General features: G+C 38.1%; 2 protein-coding genes across 2 annotated transcripts; one reads left to right on the forward strand and one right to left on the reverse strand.

Moving 5' to 3' along the window:
- The first annotated feature begins 9,600 nt into the window (after nt 1-9,600).
- Nucleotides 9,601-13,379, forward strand: LOC132618082 (uncharacterized). Its single transcript, XM_060333134.1, has 3 exons — nt 9,601-9,813; nt 12,659-12,759; nt 12,892-13,379. Exons 1-3 carry the CDS (start codon nt 9,780-9,782, stop codon nt 13,165-13,167), a joined length of 411 nt encoding a protein of 136 aa, XP_060189117.1. The 5' UTR covers nt 9,601-9,779; the 3' UTR covers nt 13,168-13,379.
- Nucleotides 13,380-13,985: 606 nt separating this feature from the next.
- LOC132618256 (cysteine synthase 2) lies at nt 13,986-18,790 on the reverse strand. The gene is made up of 6 exons (XM_060333320.1): nt 18,460-18,790; nt 17,841-17,915; nt 15,815-15,958; nt 15,056-15,547; nt 14,741-14,976; nt 13,986-14,452 (listed from the first exon to the last, which is right to left on the reverse strand). Exons 1-6 carry the CDS (start codon nt 18,664-18,666, stop codon nt 14,230-14,232), a joined length of 1,377 nt encoding a protein of 458 aa, XP_060189303.1. The 5' UTR covers nt 18,667-18,790; the 3' UTR covers nt 13,986-14,229.
- Between the last annotated feature and the right edge of the window lie 309 nt (nt 18,791-19,099).

Raw genomic sequence — 19,099 nt, forward strand, 5'->3', positions numbered from 1 at the left:
GCGGCAGTGAACAATAAAAGACGTAGGAGATATTTAAATTCCTTTTCTGATAATTATTCTTTAGGAGTATTGCTGGAGTAAAGTATTGGTTTGCACTGGTTTGCTCGTGTAACTAAGAAACCAGTCCGCTATATATCTTCGGGTTCCTGACGACAATAAGTTATAGAGTATTGAGGTATTTCTTTTTTGTCTCTAAACCTTATGATTAATACTTTGGGATATGAATATCAGTATATTGATTACGTAGTGTAGATTATGGTATTAGGATATATTCTGCCTTTTTAAAGGAATTATGGAATCAAGGTATAGAATGTTGAGATTTAGTTCTAAACTTAAAATTATAGAATTAGTTTCCCTAGACTAATTTAGACCATTTATTTATGTTATTAAATAGATTGAGGCTATTGGAGATCGTTTGAAGAGAATTTGGCGTTTCAAGAGAGGTTTGCATTCCTGTTATAAAACAAGTGAGGCTTAAACTCTTAGTTTACTTACTTTTCATAAAAAGCATATAAATTGTATTGTATGTATGCATTTAAACCATTTAGTTCGCGTGAGTGGGCAAGCATGATCTAAATTGGATAATTTCCAAGAGTCTAAAGCAACGACCATATGAGTCTTTTAGCGTAAATTCGCTTAAATAGATACTTGCTATACGTATATAGTCTTGACTTGGTATTGATTGGATGTTTATTCCGATGTATCATATCTTCAGAGGAGCATACTCCGGCAAGCCATATTGGGTTCAGTCGGAGGTAGGTGCCAGATTTATAAGTGACCCGGGTAAGATGTGGGTAAATAATTCCCACTCCGGAAGACGGGATAAGACATGGAAAAATACGTACCGTGTCCCGTGAGAATAGATTCAGATTCAATGTATTTCATATAAGTGACCCGGGTAAGATGGGGATAAATAATGCCCTCTCCGAAAGACGGGGTAAGACATAGACAAATACGTACTATGTCCCGTAAGCATAGATTCAGATTCAGTTTATTTCATCTATTGCTTGTCCGGGTAAGATGGGGGTAAATAATGCCCTCTCCGGAAGACGGGGTAAGACATAGACAAATACGTACTATGTCCCGTGAGCATACATTCAGATTTAGTGCATTTCATATATTGCTCGTCCGGGTAAGATGGAGGTAAATAATGCCCTCTTCGGAAGACGGGGTAAGACATAGATAAATACGTATTATGTCCCGTGAGCATAGATTCAGATTTAGAGTATTTCATATTTTGCTTGTTTATGCTTCATGATTTTAGCTTTAGCTTCATTTTTTGTGTATGTTTGTTTAATATACTTGTACTGTGTAATTGCTTTTATGCATTATCAGGGATTTCAAAGACTTGCCCCAGGGGTAAGCTGAGAGTGTCGATGATCTTGCTGGGTCTTTTAGACTCACGCTTGTTGATGTTGTATGTGCGCAGGTGTAGTTAACGGTGACCAGGTAGTCGATACTTGATTCATTCCAGCTTCGTTCAGTCCAGTTCAGTCGAGGTGAGCCACTATTAGATCATGGCGTCCTCTTCTTCTTTAGTTGACTTAGTAGTATTCCGAGCTACATCTCGTACTTTATATTCAGACTAGTATTTCCATGACTTAGACATTTTATGGGGTTTATGGGCAAGACTCAGTATTTGTATTTCGCTTCCGCACTTTTCTTTATATTATGATACTTTGCGTGTTATTCATTTTATTCGTTAATTTTCGCATGATTAACTTAGAGGGTTCGCCTTATGGGTAGAAGCTCGAAAGGTGCTCGGTCACGGCCTGAGTGTCAGATTTGGGTCGTGACAGTTTTAAAAGCACCTTTAAAAAATAGAAAAATAAATTTTTTATGATAAACTTTAGAATTGGATGGCTTTTATGTGATAAACATTAAAGTTAAACGATTATTATTGTAAAAAAAAATTAAAAAAAATGTTGTCTGATAAATTTAAAGTTGGATGACCACGGGTAAAATTTACCCAAACATTCATTCAGTTTTCCTACCCAATTTTTCAAGTCCTTCAAATTTCAAATCTTTTACCAACCTTAATTTTTCTTCAAATAATAAAAATAGAGTAAAAATAAAAGAAAATGATGATGGATTGATTACTCATAAAAAACACAGCTGAATTCCATACAAAGAAGATAAATTACCAAGGAGGTAAAGTATAGCAAAGAAGAAAGGACATGTGTCACGTCCTTAGTCTTCAACTAAGCGCACGTGCGGCACTTGACAACTCGCTCACGTTCTTGCACAACTTGCTCACGATCTTGCTATGTCAAGTCAGCCTAGATTACTACACTCAAGATCGCTAAGGGAATAGTAATTGAGAAAGATAAGAGAAACTTGCTAGAAGGAAGCTTTTTATTATAGAGAACTTGAATTGTTTTGCTTGATGGTTTACAAATGAATGACCCTCCTATTTATACTACTCACATAGGGACTAATATATAAATAATAATTATTATACAAGTCCCTACATATTTACTAATAAGCCCCTATTCTAGAAATCTCTACACAACTAGAGTATTCCAAGGACTTTCCATGCAAATCCATGAAATTCTAGTGTCTTCCAAGGGAAACCTCCCAATATCTCTAGAATCTTCCCATAATATCTACTCTTCCTCTTATGTAATCATTCCACATGGCAAACATATGTGCCAAGTGGCACCTACGTGGCATGATGACATGGCGGGTCCTCACACTCTCCCCCACCTGATGGTGCGACGACCGCGGCACACTGCTGCTGTGTAAACTCTCGAATCTTGTCTTTAAAATGTCACAAGTCTTCATACCACCCCCATGAGGCCTCCTCCGGTGATTTCCCATTCCAATATATGAGGAACATGGCAGTGCCTTTTTGCCCTTGTTTTCGCTTGGCCTAGTAGTCAATGATAGCTTCAATCTCCCTATCGTGTGAGGCGGTGATAGTAATCGATGCATGACTTGACCCTTTCCCGGTTCATGCTCTAACTCAATCTTGTGATCCAGCTTACGCCTAAGAGGCAAGCTCTTAGGTAGCTATTTGGAAATACCATCTTTATTTTTTTCGAGCAAATTATCTATCCAAGGCGGTGATATCTCTTGGGTACCATTATCTTCCTTCAAACTTGCAATGGTTGCCATAAATGTTGGCTCTCCTTTCTTAAGACCTTTAATTAGCTGCATTGCTAAAAGTTGTGTTTGTCCCTTTGCATGCGGTATAGTCACTGTAGGCACCATGCAAGCTCCTTCTCGCTCCAAGACCAAGAGACGTTGGAGGTAGGGATCGATCATCGCGTGGCAATGTGTAAAGAATTCTTGCCCTAAAACAATGTCAAAAATATCCATAGTAGTGGCGGTAAAATTTGTCATACCTTTCCAATCGCCCAATTTGACACTAACGCCACTAGCTACACCACGAGCATTTTCTGGCTTAGCATTCACGGTCTTAACGAGGGCGTTAATTGGAGCGAGCTTCAACTCTAGTCTCTTCGTTGCAGCCTCGGTCACAAAATTGTGAGTCGCTCCAGTGTCCACCAATGCACGAGAGGGCTTGTTATTGATGGTGAGATCCACGTACTGGTTTTTATTATCATTGGTTTGACTATCTTACTTCGTGATAGCGCCACATATTCTAATCGTCCCCAACTGTGCAATTCACGTACTCTGTGCTTGCGTCTGCTCGTGACTTTCACGCACCATAGCACTAAGGCTCTTCAGGTCAGGGCAATTTTTGAAGTTGTGCGGCCCTCCGCATAAGTAGCATCCCTTCTTCTCGTTCTGTGCCTTCTTTTCGGCATAGCCCTGACGACCACTTGACTTTTTGCCATCAAACTTGTTCTCATTTTGAGTCTTAGAGTATTGTTGATGTGACTCCTTGCTCTCGCCACGGTCTCCCTCACCTTTGGTATCGCTACCCTTTGACTCATTGCCTTGGCCTTTGTCGTGCTTGTCATGCTTGAAGTCCATCAAAGACTCGACCTCCACTATGGCCTGGTCTATGTCTACGACTCGACGGCGTTGCAACTCCTGCTTAGCCCAATTTTGCAACCCGTCAATAAAGTGAAACAATAAGTCATCATTAGTGAGGTTAGGAATTTGAAGCGTAAGGGTGGTGAACTCCTTGACATAGTCTCGTATGCTCCCCGTTTGCTTCAACTCCCTAAGTTTGCGCCTTGCCTCGTACAAGACATTATTTGGATAGAACTGTCGCTTGAACTCATTCTTGAACTGATCCCACGTGTTGATTGTGCATAGACCTCTGTCAGTATCAGCGACCTTTCTTCTCCACCATAGCATGGCAGTCTCTGTTAGGTACAACACAGCAGTATTGATCTTGGCCTCATCGTCCCTTACTTTGCCATGCTTGAAATAGTTCTCCAAGTGCTAAAGAAAGTTCTCCACCTCTTGTGCATCACGAACCCCTTTGAACACTAGTGGCTTAGGAGCCTCGATCTTAGCCTCCCTCATCACGACAACATTGTTGGCTGCCTCGGTCACACCAACGTTGACCTGCTCTTCGAGTGCCACTATCTTTGCCTTCATGGCATCGATAGTACTCAACGCCTCCATAAGTCTGCACTCTAAGGCAGTGATGGTTTGCTTTACCTCAATCTCAGCCTGCATGTGCCCTTCCAAGTCATTTCGATTGCTTTCAATCTCTTCAAGAGTATGCCCCTCAAGAACGCTAAGAGTGCCCTCCACCTTGCCCAAACGTTGGCCAAATATGTCGATGGCGTCCATCCCCACGTTAACCTTCATAACCCACTCTTTACCGAGCGAGACGTCCTCGGACAGGACCTCCACGTCATTCTCGCTCGCCTCAGTGGTAGATGGTTCTTGGGATGTAAGCCTTTCATTTGGCACAACCTCTGGCAGCACCTCCTGGCTGTTGTTGGCGTCATTCCTCTTTTTGTTATGGCCCTTCTTGCCAGCAGCATCCTGGGTGACATTGGCTTGGGTTTTAGCAGCGTTGATTTCTCCGTCGTTTGCTATTCCCTCAGTCGTAACCTTCGCTCTGATACCACGTTGTCACGTCCTTAGTCTTCAACTAAGCGCACGTGTGGCATTTGACAACTCGCTCACGTTCTTGCACAACTTGCTCACGATCTTGCTATGCCAAGTCAGCCTAGATTACTACACTCAAGATCGCTAAGGGAATAGTAATTGAGAAAGACAAGAGAAACTTGCTAGAAGAAAGCTTTTTATTAGAGAGAACTTGAATTGTTTTGCTTGATGGTTTACAAATGAATGACCCTCCTATTTATACTACTCACCTAGGGACTAATATGTAAATAATAATTATTATACAAGTCCCTACATATTTACTAATAAGCCCCTATTCTAGAAATCTCTACACAACTAGAGTATTCCAAGGACTTTCCATGCAAATCCATGAAATTCTAGGGTCTTCCAAGGGAAACCTCCCAATATCTCTAGAATCTTCCCATAATATCTACTCTTCCTCTTATGTAATCATTCCACATGGCAAACATATGTGCCAAGTGGCACCTACGTGGCATGATGACATGGCGGGTCCTCACACATGGGTGTATAATTGCTTGGAAGGTGGGACCTATAATAGTAGTCCATTTGTCAATAAATGAATGCCTCACACAAGCATAGGTTGGCATGCCTCACACATATTGTGTATTGAGTTACGTGGCATAAATATTACTATTTAAAACTGTATATTTTTGAAAATACACAATTGTGTCTCGTTTGGTTCCTTTTGGGTCAAGATACTGGAGACAAGGCTAACTTGGTCATTTCACTCAATAATTTCTCAAGTAATAAGGGGTTGTTTGGTAGCTACTTAGGAGTAGGGGTGGGCACGGTATGGGAGATACCGATTACTATACCGAAATTAAATTTTTTTTTACCGTGGTTATGGTATTTGGTACGGTATTTGATATGCATTTTTTAAAAGTTTGGTATTCAGTATTCATAAAAAAAATACCGAATACCATACCGAAATATATAATTACATATACAATTCATATATCTTAGTATTATAATACTAAAAAAAAATATATAAACTAGTATTATTAGAAAACTAATTGTTTAAACGTTGGAACTTTAACTATTCTATCTTGATTTAAATGTCTTTTTTGTGTAATGGATTTACGAAGGGGATTGCTTGTACTTTCTTTTGAATATTTTACCTGTGTAAGGTGTTTAATACATAATAATTGAGATGTTTCTTAAGTAGCGGAAGTCATAATTCTCCACGATATCAATATATGTAAGTCGAAGTCTGGCAGACTATGTCACGCCCCAACCCCGTAGGCCGCGACCGGTGCCCTAGGTGGGCACCTATACGTACCCGATACCCAGATTAGCAAATTAACGGAATAATATAATAACATTAGTGAATACTACAGAAATTAACAGAAGGGTAGGCTTGGCACACATAGGCCGAGAAGGCCGTCATAGAACAAAACACCCCAAACATATGTACAGAACCCACACAGATATATCCACAGACCTCTACAGAACATAACACAGTCATAAGACGGGACAGGGCCCCGTCATACCCAGAATACTGTACACATCCAGATAGTAGTGTCAGACTGTACCAAAATATGGGCTCTGAAGAAGAGAGCGCCCCAAAATAGCAGTAATAGGATCCTAGACGTGTGGATCGGCAAACCTGTCGTCTGTACCTGCGCGGCATAAAAATGCAGCCCCCGAAGAAAGGGGGTCAGTACGAAATATGTACTGAATATGTAAAGCAGAAGTACAGAAGTATAAATCATAATAGATTCAGAAAACTGAGTAGAAAAATCCTGAGTGTCATTTGCATATTTTCAAAACAGACAGAGTATGTACAAAATCATATGTCATATCATATCCGGCCCCAGCCATAGGGCTCGGCAGACAGAACGTGGTCACCCTCCCGACATCGGTGCCACAACAGATAGGAATCAGAAGAAGGGGGCGTGGCCCCGTATCATAAAATGTCATATCAGAATGGCCATAACAAATCAGATCAGAACAGGCGGACATGGCACATCATACTCCACAGACCCATGTACGCGTATACCTGCCCCCTCACCTCGGGGCGCGGCGAACAATGCAGAAGATTACGCTTGACAACATATCCTGGCCCGGGCTCAGTGTGGGAAACGTTGGGACATCCACGAATAGAGTAGTGAGAAACTAATGCAATTTAAAACGTCATAATTATCTTCAAAGACTCGACGAAGCGTATCGAAGACGAACAAATCAAATGGAGTCAGACGGGATCAAAATAACACATTTCGTATGTCAAAATAAATTACGGAAGTATAGCTTCCCCGAAGTCATACCGGGTATCAGAATAATTCCTTGGACTTAATAGAATATTTAAACCACATTCTTTAGACAATTTAAAGGTATTTAACACATTTTCTTTCAAAAATTTGCTTAAAAAGGATTCCTTAACTCATAAGGGCAAAATCGTAATTAGCGGGCCCGCCTCGGGACAAACAAGGCGGCGGGCCCAAATAGTGTTCTTTAACCATATGGAGTCACCTAAAAAGGTTCTACGGACATTCGGCGACGTTTCAAGTAGTTTGAAGTAAAGGTGCCTTATTTCAAGCAAAGGGCACCAAAGATGTTCAATTCTATTGAAGGAAAAATGGAAAATTTCCTTTGCGGATTCCGAGGGCCACGAGGTCCTTCGAGGCCCGGATCCGACCCTAATTCACTAAAGGCATGCCAAGGGAAGTAATAGGGTTGCTTTACATACCTTTCACGCTCCTTAAGCTTCTTCAAACTCGCTTCCCGTTTCGTCGAAAAACTGCAAATGGTCAAGTTTACCATTTGTAAGCCATGGATGCCAAAGTCTTGATTTAATGCACAAATTGGCTACCGAAATTTCGGCAGCACTTCCCCTATACATATAGCACCCCGAGAATTCAACTCGGCTAAAATTTATCAATCAACAACCCAAACAACAACATCAAGGTCATCTATGAACATTACAAGTACAAATATCCTCCAACTAACAATTTTTCTCACAAGTCAACTTAATTATCAATTCAACCCGATTTTCGAATTAACATTATAATCTCACATCCATTATCATTCAAGATCATCACCACATAAATCTAAAGATATCTCCTATCATTCCTCTTAGGATATACACTTGATATACATGATATACACGTTTCCGCCAAAAAACATAACTTATGCAAAACATCAAATCTTTGGCATATAATTTCAAAACAAGTTTCCAACTTCCCAAATTCATCAAAGAACATCAAAATTCACAACCAAACACTTCATTTACTTAATGTCGGAAAAATCATACTAAATCGACATAAGTTCCTACCTTCCAATTCAATACAACTTATATCATTCTAACTCCATTCACATTACAAACATCACAATCCCAACACAACTAACACATTAAACAATCTTAATCCATTTTATTCTCAAGCCATATACACCACACGGCCAAGGGCTATTGTTAGCCATTCAATCAAATTTATTCCACTTTCATTCTCAACATGAATTCCATCACATTCACAACTAGAATACAACATAATTTCAACACATTTGTGGCTATACATCCCATATATATATACGGCTACACACTCACACACACACCCACTTTGCAAACTTCCACTTCTTCATACAATAAGCACATTTCTACATACTACAACACAAATAAGGCTCAACAACACAATAACAAGATAGAAATTCTTACCTTTTCTTCAAGTTTCCTTTACTTGGACAAGTGATCACCTTGAGGAATCCAAAGCTCCCCACTCCAAACCAACTACACCAAGATGCAAAGGGACCTTGAATTAGTAGGAATTCAACAAGATTTGAATTTTTGAATCAAGATTTTTGGGGGTTGTTTTTCTTCACCTCACCCGAAACCCTCACTTCTTGCTCTTGATCTCTTTTTTTTTTTTTTTTTTCTAAGTCTCATAATGGATAGGTTATGAAGACTTGGTCTTCTTATAATTAAATGTCACATGCCTTGCACATGATCACATTATTTTGGGCTTGGGCCAAGGCCTACAATGGCCGGCCAAGCACCCCTCTTTGGGCTTCAATTCAATTAATTTTTTTGAGCCCAATAACTTATGGATCACATTTTGTAATTCCCGAAACTAATTTCCAAAATTCCAAAATTACCCTTAGCCTTGTCCCGCACTTTCATAATTCTATTCTTTCATTCATAACTCGTATGTTCAACGAACTATCAAATTTGGCCTCATATCTCAAGAATCCATTATTTATCGAATTTTTCCCAACGTGTGAAAACACGGGATATAACAGACTATGATACCGATTTACCTTATCGTATAACATCGAAACGGAACTTTAAAATACTGAATCATACCGTATTAATTTGGTAGGGTAATGGTATAGTATTTTTAGAAACCGAAAACCGAAATTACCGTATCCAAGTTTTAAACGTACCATGCCCACGCCTAGTTAGGAGTACTTTATTGATGTATTAAAATCCCGCATGAATAATATTGTGTTTAATAGCTATTTATGAGATGCGTTATTCATGTATAAAATTAATATCATGTTTGATTTATAATTTAAAAATTCACATAATTAATATATGTACTATAAATTATGAGAAAATTTATGTAAGTATTATTTTATGCCGTCCAACAAAGGATAACTAAACCCTCGTAACTATACATTGTTTTAGGGTTTCAGATTCTCTGTTTACTTTCCTAACACTTTTCCCTGTTTTTCAAATAAAAAAAAAAGATGTCGTTTTTTTAATATAATGCTAAAACTGCGTTCTTTTCTTGAATTCTGAGAAAATCCATGATCGTCGTCTTCAACAAATGGACCCATCTTCAATCCAAGATGACGAGTGGGGTATTACATTTTTCCTTAATTTTCACAAAACAATTATAATTTTTATGTTTTTTTGAGACCCCTTTTTTATTTTGGATATATGGTGCTCATTTGATTAGTGAATTGATGATAAGGAGGTTTGTTCTCAATTTTTGTAAGGTTAATTTGTGATTTAGCCCTTTTAAGTAATTGTTCAAGGCATAGTTGCTTTGTGGATAGCGGTATATGACTTTGATTTGATGAATTTGCTGCTTGGATTAACTGGCCCAAAATAACTATTACTCCCTCCGTCCCAATTTAAGTGTTTTAATTTGAATTGACACGAAGTTTAAGGAATAAAAAGAAACTTTTGAATCTTTTGATCTTAAATTAAAGATGTGTGTAGTATACCAAAATGTCCTTTGAAACAGTGGAAACAGCCTCTTGCAGAAATGCAAGGTAAGACTGCGTACAATAGACCCTTGTGGTCCGGCCTTTCCCCGGACCCCGCGCATAGCGGGAGCTTAGTGCACCGGGCTGCCCTTTGTCCTTTGAATCTTGTCGTTTTAAACTAGCCACACAGGAAGTTTGAATTGTCAACTTACTAAATAGAAAGAGGTGTTGTTTTTGGGACAGACACTTAAATTGGGATGGAAGGAGTACTAGTCTGTCATTTAGAATTTTAGGTAAGTGGTTTCTATTGGTACCTATGTTGGTAAGAGAGATAGCAGGTGGAATGGTCGAGTTGTGGGCAAGTGAGCTCGGACACCACCTATATCAAAATAAAAATAAAAATAAAAATAAAAATTACTTACTGGTTTATGTTGGAGTAAAACATAGCCTTGTGTTATATTTCTCTTTTTCAATTTGTCTACACTTGTAGTAGTTTGTACTGGAGTGAGCATGGAGGTCTTCATTGATGGCATTTACTCTAGATGTTACTGGTAGTTAACCTAGTTATATTTGCTGTTTCATCTTTCTATTTTTTTCCTTTTCGTGAAACAAGTTTACGTTTGCCATGCTGGTATGGAAAATAAGATAGCAATCAGGATGTTTGCTTTGACGATGAGGTCATAGACTGGACATGCTATATACATATACATATACATATTTGATAAGCAAAATTATTGATATGTGACTAATGTATTGGGTTAGAACTGGCCAACTAAAGGAATGACCTGGATATATTTTATCCACAATCCCTCATCCTACTTCTTCTGTTTTGTCCTTGTATACTTCATTACAAAAGATATATTTTAAACTAAAATGCGTCTTTAAGATGCTTAGTGTGTGTTGATTTTTCAAATTTTTTTCGTTTATACTTTATTGCTTAGTGTGTGTTGATCTTTCAAACGTTTATACTTTATTGCTTAGTGTGTGTTGATTTTTCAAATGTTTTTCGTTTATACTTTATTGCTTAGTGTGTGTTGATCTTTTAAACTTTTGTCATTTATACTTTATTTCTTAGTGTGTGTTGATCTTTTAAACGTTTGTCATTTATACTTTATTGCTTTCGTTTACCAATTTTAGAAGGGATGTGGAAATATGACAACAAACGCTTTACACATTAAGTGTATAATGACAGCTGCAATTTTTCTTATTCCTCAATCTTCTTTAGTTCTAATAGTAATAATTTTTAAATGATCGAGAAATCCGCTATTTCAACTCTGAAACTCGGCGATTAATGGGTTCGTTCTTCTTCTACACTTAAATATTAGACTTAGTGCAACAATCAGGTTGGTGCATACAATAGACCCTTGTGGTCCGGCCCTTACCCGGACCCTGCGCATAGCGGGAGCTTAGTGCACCGGGATGCCCTAGTGCAGCAATCAGGTTTCGAACTAAGGGGAGCCTTGGAGTAACTGGTAAAGTTGCTGCCATGTGACCAGGAGGTCACGGGTTCAAGTCGTGAAAACAGCCTCTTACAGAAATGCAAGGTAAGGCGGCGTACAATAGACCCTTATGGTCCGGCCCTTCCCCGGACCCCGCGCATAGCGGAAGCTTAGTGCGCCGGGCTGCCCTAGTGCAGCAATCAGGTCGCGCATAGCGGAAGTTTAGTGCACCGGGCTGCCTTAGTGCCGCAATCAAATTTCAAACTTGCAATGTGTTGCCTAAACCAACATTCCATGTTGAACTACCTTTACGGTTGAACCGAAACCCTCAGGGAAAAAGAGATTAATCTTGTTTCATTTGTTTCCTAGTTTAGATTCGGGAGGAGAAATGGTTAATTCACCAAATAGTTCATGCCCTTGTACTGGAGAAAGTTGTCTATCTTTTTCATTGTAATTGCAGCTATTTTATTCATAAAATTATTTGGTTTACAGGATGTGTAGAGCTTAGGCCTGAGTTTAATGTTTTTCCCTTTTTGTAAATGCTTGATTTCCTTCATGCCCTTGTACTGGAGAAAGTTGTCAATCTTTTTCATTGTAATTGCAGCTATTTTATTCATAAAATTATTTGGTTTACAGGATGTGTAGACATTAGGCCTGAGTTCAGTGTTTTTCCCTTTTTGTAAATGGTTGATTTCCGTCCTTGATTACCTGTAGTACCCGTTTCTCTTTTGGTAAGACTATGCCATTACTTTGCCACTTTTTGTACGCTTCTCATTGAACATGTATGTGATGCTGCATGTTTAAATATTGAAATTTCTTTGCTAAACATATCAGACAATACATCTGGTGATTCGGTTTTCTTTTCGTCCCCGACACTTTATGCTTAGAGTAGAGTTCATCTTTTTTATCTTAACTGAATCTAGGTTTAAGGCTTTGTTTAGCTAAAATTTGCTAGAAGTTACACTTTTAGCATGTTTTGAGTTCATAATGTACAATTGAAACTTTTAGATATAGAACATGTACTAACATATTGATTTGATGTTTTTGACCATCAGACACTGAAGGATATGTAATTCCAAGTTTGGAACTTGAAGATCCTGGCCAAAATAACACTAACATTATTGAAGTGGAAGAGTCAAAGACGTCTTCAGCTGAGGTTAGCTCTTAGGAGTTTCACTCTCCACCTGAAAGAAATATTTTTGTGATGTCAAAACTCTTTCAAGCTTGTTATCTTTTTCAAGATGATTTACAGTGCTTCAATTTTATCTCCTTCATTATTTGCTTGCAGTCTAAGAAAGAGGAGAATATATACCTCGGACCTCACGGTGCCCCTCCTTCACAGTCAAAGCAACAGGAACTCAATTCTACTAATAATCGCAAGCAGAAGTTTAGACAGAAACTGAAGGAAGCCGACAGGAAGTACAGCGGAAGTGGTCGCGAGAATAAGGTGGAACACCTGAGAGAGCTGGTCGGTGGAAAAATGGCAGCAGGATCAAAGGGTGCCCCCAGGGATTGGCTTGACCCTCATTGCGATGAGAATATGTTCCAAAGGAACCATCGTTAGCGTATCTGTACTAAACACATCCATAATTTACATACTCTTTAAGGAAAAACCCCTCCCCGCTTCAGTAAGTTTTCCTTTCGGAGGGAAAAGAAAAACTTTGACAGAAGATTTATGTATTCTCAAATAATTCCCCTATGTTTGGGGGCTAATATCACCAGTCTTCTGGCTGTGCTCTTGTTTGTGATATACCGATTCGGTCTGGGCTCTCCTTCTATCAGTCTCTTTCACCATATTTGGTTTATGAATTGCACTTGCCTACATTGTGCTAAGCTATTGTTTCTTTGCTTGACTGAAATGTAAGGATTCACCTTGTATCCTTGCAAACCTTTGAAGAGAATAGTGTGTTACTGCATTGTTCATCCTCCATTAATTCTTTAACCATTAGTGAAAATAAGAAAAGGACGCGATTTTAAATAAAATTCTTTAAGCTGCAGGAGATACTCTTCTCCTTAATGCCCTTACCAAATAAACATAGTCCTTTTCCTTTTAAAGAATGAAGGATTACAGCAAAATCAAAGATTAAATTGTTCGAATCTACTCAACAGTCCAAATGTACATCTTTTGTGGTTTTGGCACTGGAAACGGAGGAAACTTGATATGAGTACAATATATCCACTGTTGTCAAAGACCTAATCGCTTTGGGTTTGTATGAACCAGATACCAAATAAGAAACTAAAGCAGAAAAATATCTTTTACTTAGAAAAAGATTGCAAAACTGGGAGCAGAAAAATATCTTTTACTTGAAAAAGATTGCAAAACTGGGTTACAATTAATATTCTCTGTCATACTATAATACACAAACGAAGGGAAACTTCTAGTAATAAAATTGTCAAACATTTTCTCTTTCTATCAGATTATATACCACATCAGCTCGGCTATTACATGGTATTGTATCTGAAAACTCAATAATGCTCCTGACATTTGAAATGAAAAACTTTCCTATCTGAGATGAACCTAACCAGGCTAAGCTAGTGCTGTTAATGAATTAAATTATATGAGGACCCGAAAGTATCAATACAATCAAACCCAAAAGTATCAATACAATCATGAACTAGTCATAAATCAATTGAGACCAAGGAACTCCAAACCAGCTGCTGAAGGTGTCAACCCGTGTTCAGATAGGTATTCAGCATTGTGAAATTTACTCAGATGTCTCATACCACTATCGCACAAGATCGTCACTATTGTATGTCCTGGACCTAGTGCCTTGGCCACTCTGACAGCTCCAACACAATTCATAGCTGAAGAACTTCCAATAAATAGGCCATCATTTTTCAACAGATACCTGAGATGAGTCATAGTACCAGTTAAGCTCCACGAATTCTTTTACCTAACTCTTCATAGACATAGCTTATCAATTACTAAGAAGAGTTGTTCAATAAGGTGAATAAAATGGTGGAAAATTTTGGTAATTAGGGAAAAATCTTATCTTTTTCTTGTCGCTTTTACCTTTGTGTTAGAGAAGATTAAAAAAGAAGTAGTCAACACTTTCTAAACACATTAATCTGCATATTGACATCTTTGCAACTAGAAAATACTATAATGGATAGTTGACCGAAGAGCCTGAACGAACCTGGACATTTCAACAGCTTCCATATCTGTGCCTCGGAAAGCTCCATCAAGTTTTGCCATCTTAAAATTTTCAGTCAGTCTATTTATTCCAATTCCTTCTGTTATTGTATCAAATGGATTCTTCAGCCTTCGTCCTTCAGCCTCCTCCCTCGTGTACATTACTCCTCTTGTTACTTTGTTATATAAACCAGAGCCAGGAGGATCAATAAGAAAGCACTTGATATTTGAGTTTTTGTCCTGTTGATCATACAGGAGCTTTTAAATAAGACATCATATAGGATCGGAAATGAAGAAAATTTAGAACTTGCGAACCAACCTTCAAAAACTGGGAAACACCAGCAACAGTGCCACCTGTACCTGCAGCAGCAATAAAAGCGTCCAACTTGCCACCTGTCTGTTCCCAAATCTCTGGCCCAGTGCCCTCATAATGTGACCTGAAATTTGCAAGGTTTTCAAACTGATCCGCGAAGAATCCACCCTTGCATTCAGACACGAGCTTCATATTCTGCTTTTCCTCACTAATTGAGTGACCATTGATTGATGCGAGCTTCATATTCTGCTTTTCCTCACTAATTGAGTGACCATTGATTGATGCGAGCTTCATATTCTGCTTTTCCTCACTAATTGAGTGACCATTGATTTGACTAGAATCATTGGCATTAATTTGCTTTTCTTTTCTGCAGGTTGATGTTAATTCACTTGCTTCCAGTGCCCTTCTTCTTGCAATATTAACAAAATGGTCACGGTGAGTGATAGAAACTGGCCTGACCCTTTCAACAGTAGCTCCTAGTGCTTCCAGTATTTGTGCCTGCAAGGAAGAATTGAGAAAATTTCAATCAATAACAATACCTTTTCTTTAGTTTTTTTTTTTTTTTTTGTTAAATGATGGTGGTGTCCGGACCAGCTTTCGCACCCTGACTATTGATCTTTTGAGCTTGCATTCCGGAGTCTGAGGGCTCAACCTAACATTGTCCTAGTAATTATCCCGCATACTCGGGGAATGCCAATATTAAATCTTATCTAATTAAGTAAAATACAAATGTAGAGGGAAAACAAGAGCATTAAAGTGTCTTACCTTTTCGAGAGCAGCATCATCTGGAATAACCACATGGCATCTGCACCCATAAGCAGGTGCTACTGTTGCAAGACTAATGGCTGTGCTTCCTGCACTGCCCTCTGTGACTACTCCACCTTCAGCTAATGCTCCTGATTCCAGGGCCTGTGATTGATATTCTACTGTTAATAGAAGTAAATGAATTTACAAATGCCCAAGTTTACTGAACCTTGAGAACCTTGCTATGTGTAAGTTTGTGAAAGCAAATTTACAGAAAAATAAACACGTGATAGAAATCCTTGAGTTTAGCTTTCCTCCGCACTAAAAGCCTTCTTATCCCAATAACTAGAAGAAACTGTTAAACCTTAAACTGGCACCAGTGGTTCCCTTAACCCAATATCATGAATAAGTTAATGGACATTTAGATTTAAGAAAAGGAATAGACTTGCTAAGTTAAAATATCTAAAGAAATGTACGTACTACATTTCACAGCATATTATCCATGTGAAAAATATTTTCGAAGCTTGGTCACTTTTCAAGGATAGTGTGATAATCTCAGTCTCTAGCAACTAAGCCACCATCACACCTAACAATCTTGAACCTATACTTTCATCACACTTGCAAATCGTTCCTGGGGAAACAACAGATATACACACAGTCACAAACAGAAAAAAGCAACTTTGAGATCCACCAACATTATACAACTTCATCTTCTAGGTCACCACCACCACCCCTCACCATTTCATCTTGCTCCCATGGCAGAGCATGAATAGTGCTGGCAGACCAAGAATGCAAGCTAAGGCAATTTACCAATTAACTTGAGAATTGATAGAGTTTCTGAAATTCTAAGTGACCGGTGATCTAAATTTGTTCTGCAAGTGAATAACTGTAGGTTTGATTGATTCCTTTAATTTTTTGATTCTCTATTGTAGAAATTTGGGCATTTTTCCTACTTTCACTAAAGATATATCTTTATTTGATATACTTTTGCAGAAATGGATCGGTTTTTAAGAAGCTGACACATGCAGATATACTGGGCTGATAACAAAGTTCCATTTCTTTCCAACATGCAGATTAATTAGCCACTTCCCTTCCAAATTATGTCATAGATGTCTTCACACAGGGGTTCTAGGAGGTGCAATGATTGACTGACTTCAACTCCTAGAATCAGGTAATCTTCTTCGACATTCCATACATATTGGAGTTGTGAAGGTAGCTTCCGCAAAAGGATGCCTTATAGGGTATTAGACTTCGTCCTGGTATTTCCTCGGCAGACATCTAGTTACAACAACAAACCTCAGTCCCAAGAACATTTGGTTGTTGACATAAGTTCACTAATTTTGTCTGCTCCAATACAGCAGAAGGGAGAGACATTTGGCAATCTTTTTTGAGCTAGGTGCAATGCATGGGCTCTAAATGGATCAACAACAACTCAAAATGAACTACTCGTGGTAATTGCTTGTGAGTTCACATCTTCTCCATGCATACCAATAGATTGATGAAAGTATATAGCCACAAAAATATAACTTATTCCGTATTAGATCTGCCCCTGGTATTTCTCAGGCAAATGTCTGGTTATTGACATAGAGTCACGAACTCTGATTCACCTGAAAGACACAGCCTTGTCAATCAGTTTTAGCTAGTTGCAAGATGTGTAGAGTACCTAGGGCATATTTAACCCCTTTGATCATCCTCTACCCTTGAAACGAATCAGTTTGTGACTGATCAGCAAAAGCTGGCTTACTGCTAAACATTTAATTTGTGGTTGGAAAAGAACAAAGGTGTTTAAAACAAAACTGGACAAAAGAATGACAAAAGGAGCTAGTTGCTGGAGCTATTAAAGACAATATAAACTCTTCATAAATTGGAGCAATTCAGAAAACTGAAAATTTAAAAGAATGGCTAAATTTAGAACCCGAAAGAATTTAAAAGAATGGTAAAAAGAGTACAGTTTAAGCAAGCATTTAGCTATAACGAGCTAATACAAGACTGTATGATGAACTAATACAAGACTGGCTAAGAAAAAGGAATTTGAACAAAATATCACCTCTTCAATAATCTTCACAGCTACCCTGTCTTTAACGCTACCTCCAGGATTCAAAAACTCTGCTTTCCCTAAAATCTGAACACAAGTTTGTATCAATTAGACACATTCATCCACATATGCATACGTAAATATATATCTAACTATAAACAACTCCTCCTTATAAGCTTATCATAGCATTACAAGTCTCAGCTCAAATAAATGAAGAGGATCACAGTAGGACATAAAATTAAGCTAACTAATATAACTCATACTTATACCAAATTCCTGAATAGAGCTAAACAAATACTAGAGTTCACGGTCAAAAACACACCTGAACTATACTTTTTCGCGAGTTTCACACGCCAACTATTAGTTGTTCATTTTTCCTAACTGAACTGTTATGTATTAAAACACACCTCGATATTTCCTATCTGAACTATCACCATCTACTCACTTACGTGTATTTTAATACATAGACGGTGATAGTTCAGGTAGGAAAAGGGAACAACTGATAATTTGAGATGTGAAACTAGCGAAAAAATGATAGTTTAATTGATACCTAATTACTAACAATTCTTTCACTAAAACATAAAGCTAAGCATGCGTTATATGTTTAATTGAAATAGAGAATATATAGTACTTCACAGCCAGTTGCATCGGAGAGGCTACTGATTCTAATTAACGGAGTGTTGCCAATGGCGGCGATAACTCCATTTCTACGTTTTTTTCTTCGCGAAGACTTTTGTTGAGTCGTTTTGCAGTGAAAATAATAAGAGAATATGGCTACGGAGAGCAGTGTTGCGGCGGCGGCGGCGGCGGCGGCACGTGCAGTACTCGCCGGCGCCATCGCGGTGGTTCTCCGGCGAAAGAAGGTTATGAATGTTTCGATTAATTACAGTGAGACCACCTAAGTTTGTTTTTCATCTATTTTTGCCATTCAACTTTGTGGAAACGATGGCAAAGTCATTCTTTATAGCATTGTAAATTGTAAATTGTAAAACGAATAAGTAATGATTTGCAAATACTTCCTCCGTCTTAATTTATGTGACACTTTTCGATTATCGAAATTCAAATTATGTAAATTTTGACTAATATTTTAAGATATAAACTTTCATGGTATTTATATGGGAGAATTGCATCTTATAAATTTTTAAATTGTCAAATATTAAGTTATCTAATTCAATTTAGCTTTAAATGTAATCAAATTGACTTTCGATAAGTGAAAGTATCACAAAAATTGAACGGATGAAGTAATAGTTAAAGTTGATGTTGAACAGTCG

Source organism: Lycium barbarum, chromosome 11 (assembly GCF_019175385.1).
Source record: "Lycium barbarum isolate Lr01 chromosome 11, ASM1917538v2, whole genome shotgun sequence".
NCBI lineage: Eukaryota > Viridiplantae > Streptophyta > Magnoliopsida > Solanales > Solanaceae > Lycium > Lycium barbarum.

Coding starts and splice junctions, on each gene's coding strand:
- LOC132618256 (XM_060333320.1), bottom strand. CDS start 18,666: ATGGCGCCGGCGAGTACTGCACGTGCCGCCGCCGCCGCCGCCGCCGCA. Junction 14,977..15,055: donor GTGTTTCCCAGTTTTTGAAG/GTTGGTTCGCAA, acceptor TATGATCAACAG/GACAAAAACTCAAATATCAA. Junction 14,453..14,740: donor GAAGCTGTTGAAATGTCCAG/GTTCGTTCAGGC, acceptor GACTCATCTCAG/GTATCTGTTGAAAAATGATG.
- LOC132618082 (XM_060333134.1), top strand. CDS start 9,780: ATGGACCCATCTTCAATCCAAGATGACGAGTGGG. Junction 9,814..12,658: donor AATCCAAGATGACGAGTGGG/GTATTACATTTT, acceptor TTTGACCATCAG/ACACTGAAGGATATGTAATT. Junction 12,760..12,891: donor CAAAGACGTCTTCAGCTGAG/GTTAGCTCTTAG, acceptor ATTTGCTTGCAG/TCTAAGAAAGAGGAGAATAT.